Source organism: Schistocerca piceifrons, chromosome 11 (genome assembly GCF_021461385.2).
Source record: "Schistocerca piceifrons isolate TAMUIC-IGC-003096 chromosome 11, iqSchPice1.1, whole genome shotgun sequence".
NCBI classification, from domain to species: domain Eukaryota; kingdom Metazoa; phylum Arthropoda; class Insecta; order Orthoptera; family Acrididae; genus Schistocerca; species Schistocerca piceifrons.
Window position 1 is genome coordinate 52,001,779 of NC_060148.1, and position 2,984 is coordinate 52,004,762.

General features: G+C 41.3%; 1 protein-coding gene across 1 annotated transcript; it reads right to left on the minus strand.

Annotated features, from left to right (window-relative positions):
* Positions 1-1,154: 1,154 nt before the first annotated feature.
* LOC124719671 (ankyrin repeat domain-containing protein 65-like) lies at positions 1,155-1,610 on the minus strand. The gene has a single exon (XM_047244882.1). It carries the CDS (start codon positions 1,608-1,610, stop codon positions 1,155-1,157), a length of 456 nt encoding a protein of 151 aa, XP_047100838.1.
* Between the last annotated feature and the right edge of the window lie 1,374 nt (positions 1,611-2,984).

The following is a 2,984-nucleotide window of genomic DNA, read 5'->3' on the forward strand; positions in this document are numbered from 1 at the left end:
TTTAATGACAGTCTTTGGCATGGTTTTAATTTGTGAGTGGTTAGAATTACAAAGTTAAAGATTCTGTAGTGTTTTCCTAATAATAAGCCGATAAGCCATAAATACCAGTTTCTTGTTTCTGTAAAAACGATGGCGAAGAAGAAAACAAGACAGTACAATACTGTGTACACAATTTGTCTTTCAAATTATACATAAAGAGAAAGAATATATAAGGGAGAAACAATTTGTCTAATGGGTTACATGCCCCCCTATTGTAGTTCAAACTATGGGAAAGATACCGAAACAACACATTTTCACAGTACAGCACACGATTCTCTTTCACACAGTCGGTTTTAACAGAAAACCTACATGTTGCCATTTAGAAAAATATGTAACCTGTACCTGACAAAATGTTTGTTAGGGTTTAATATAGAAATTCTAAATAAATCGGTCAAGCACTTTTCGACGGTTTTGGTAATAAAGTATCCCCTTTTAATGTTCATTAGAGCATTGTGCATAAATTCCAAGTAATTCACTCAAGAACTTTTCCAGGTATTTGGTAAATATATTTATGTATCATATATGTTAAAATTGATTGTTTATTAGAGTATCATGTAAATATTTGGTGTAATACAGTGAAGATTTTTGGCAACAACATTTCCCCCTTATAGATTAAAAGTATATTTGTATGTTATATACATGAAAAGTATATAGCCTATGTCCATTCAATAGTTCGTGGAAGTATTGTGTAAGACTTTGAACTATATCAGTTGAGAACATTTCGAGATGCTTGGTAACCTCCTTTCCCCTGTAAATGTTACAGAAACATTTATATGTTATAATTGTGAATGAGGTACATAGTATATATCCAACTAAATACTGATGAGAGTATCAGGTGCAAATCTGAAGTATGTCAGTCAAGAGCTTTTAGAGACTTTTAATAAAAACTTTTCCTCTTTATACGTTATGTATGTCCTGTATCTGTCTGACCATTCATTAGAGTATCATGTGATAAGCAATGACTTGTCCTTGTATAGTAATACAGATTAAAATTTGTGCCAACCCCCTCTTAAAATTTCTTTGATGTGTGGCCCTTAAGAGGTATTGTGTTTCAAACTTTAAAAAAATTAACAGCAAATTTTTATGCAATACAAGAAGAATTTAGATAAAAAGCATTAATCACAAGATTTGTTGAGTGCTAAATAGTTGTACTGTGTCTGCTTCTGCCCACTGTTACCCCTTATGCCCCTCCTTGCACCGGCCAGCAGCAGTGCCTTCGCTTCATATGCACACCCCCATCTGGCAGCCACATGGAGTGGAGTCTCCCCCGCGTCGTCCTGGACGTCTACACACGCTGATGCCGCCAGTAGCATCCGTACAATGTGCTGCTCGCCACCTCTACATGCAGCCCAGTGCAGAGGCGTCATCCCATCCGAGTCCCTGACGTTGACACCTGCTCCGGCATCAATCAGGCACTTGACAGTTTCTTCGTGGCCATTCATCACTGCTTCATGCAGGGCAGTGTCGCCACTGGCGTCTGTCGCGTTGACTGGCGACCCCGCATCCAGGAGTGCCCGCACTTCGCCGGTCTGACCCTGTGACGCAGCAATGTGCAGCCTCCCAGCCAGCATCTGTTTCTGCTCCTCAGTCAGGATTCATGAACATGACCTCCACAACGTATCTAAAAAACACACACACACTCACACACTCACACAAAGAGAGGGGGGGTTCGGAGATCCAAAATGTTACTACGTGAAAACGTTGTTTGAAATCAGTCATATAGGTAGTCAAGTAATTTAAAGCCCATTGGATATGTTGGTTAAAATTTTAGCGTTTATCTTATTGCCACCAAAGAAAAAAAGTCATTCTTGTAGATGAAGAATTATGTGAGTGCATGGTAGCTATTCCCCACCTGTGAGCTGAGGATGACATGGTAGCTAGTTGGTACTGTTGGGATTTTATGGTCTATTCAGGAGGAGTTTAGTTTAGTTTTAGTTTTACAGTAGATACTGGGTGTCATTGGCGCTTATCTAAAGGAGTCTCCAAAACGGTATGCCTAGAGAATGTGCACGAGATGGCTTTGAGAAGTCTTGAGTTACTGCCTTGATGGACGTGGGAGCAGCACACTGGCAGGTCACACAGTGATCCCAGTCTGAAGTGCAACAGATAAATGATGACGATGTGGTTGAAGGACAACAGCGTGGCAAGAAGGGTAGGCACATGGCCATCCAGAAGAACTGCACAACAAACAGATTTTAAAATGGAACGACTGGCTTTCTCGTATAGACAACAGCTGAAACCTGAGCAGAGGCGAAACTTCCTGGCAGATTATAACTGTCTACTGGACCGAGAGTTGAGTTTGGTATCTTTCTGTATCGGGGGAAGTAAAGCTGTGGGGACGGCTCGGAAGTCATGCTTGTGTATCTCAGTCAGCAGAGCACTTACCTATGAAAGGCAAAGAACCTTTGTTACAGTCTCAGTTTTAATCTGCCAGGAAGTTTCATATCAATACGCAGAGCGAAAATTTCATTTTGGAAACATCCTCAAGGGCGTGTTTAAGCCAATTCTCCGCCATATTATTCCTTCCAGGAGTGTTAGTCCTGTAAGTTTTGCAGGAAGGTATGACATGAGGCTCTGGCAAAGTAAAAGTTGTGAGACAGGTCGCGATTCATGCTTGGGTAGTTTAATCAGTAGAGCACTTGCCCACCACAGGCAAAAGTCCGGCTTCGGCACACAGTTTTAATCTGCCGGCAAGTTTCATATCTGTGCGCACTCTACTGCTGAGTCAAAATTTAATTCCGAGCTGATTTGATGGGCACTGTGCCAGCATCAGATTACTGGAAGCTGGGTTGAGATCTCATGTTGACGTGGGTCATCTCTTGTTGACTCCAAACCACAGACAACAAAGACTTGTATGGTGTACATCCACAGTCAACTGGAACACTGACGAATTCTCTGCTCTTCAACGTTGAGTCCTGCTTCTGTTTGTAGCACTCAGATTGTCA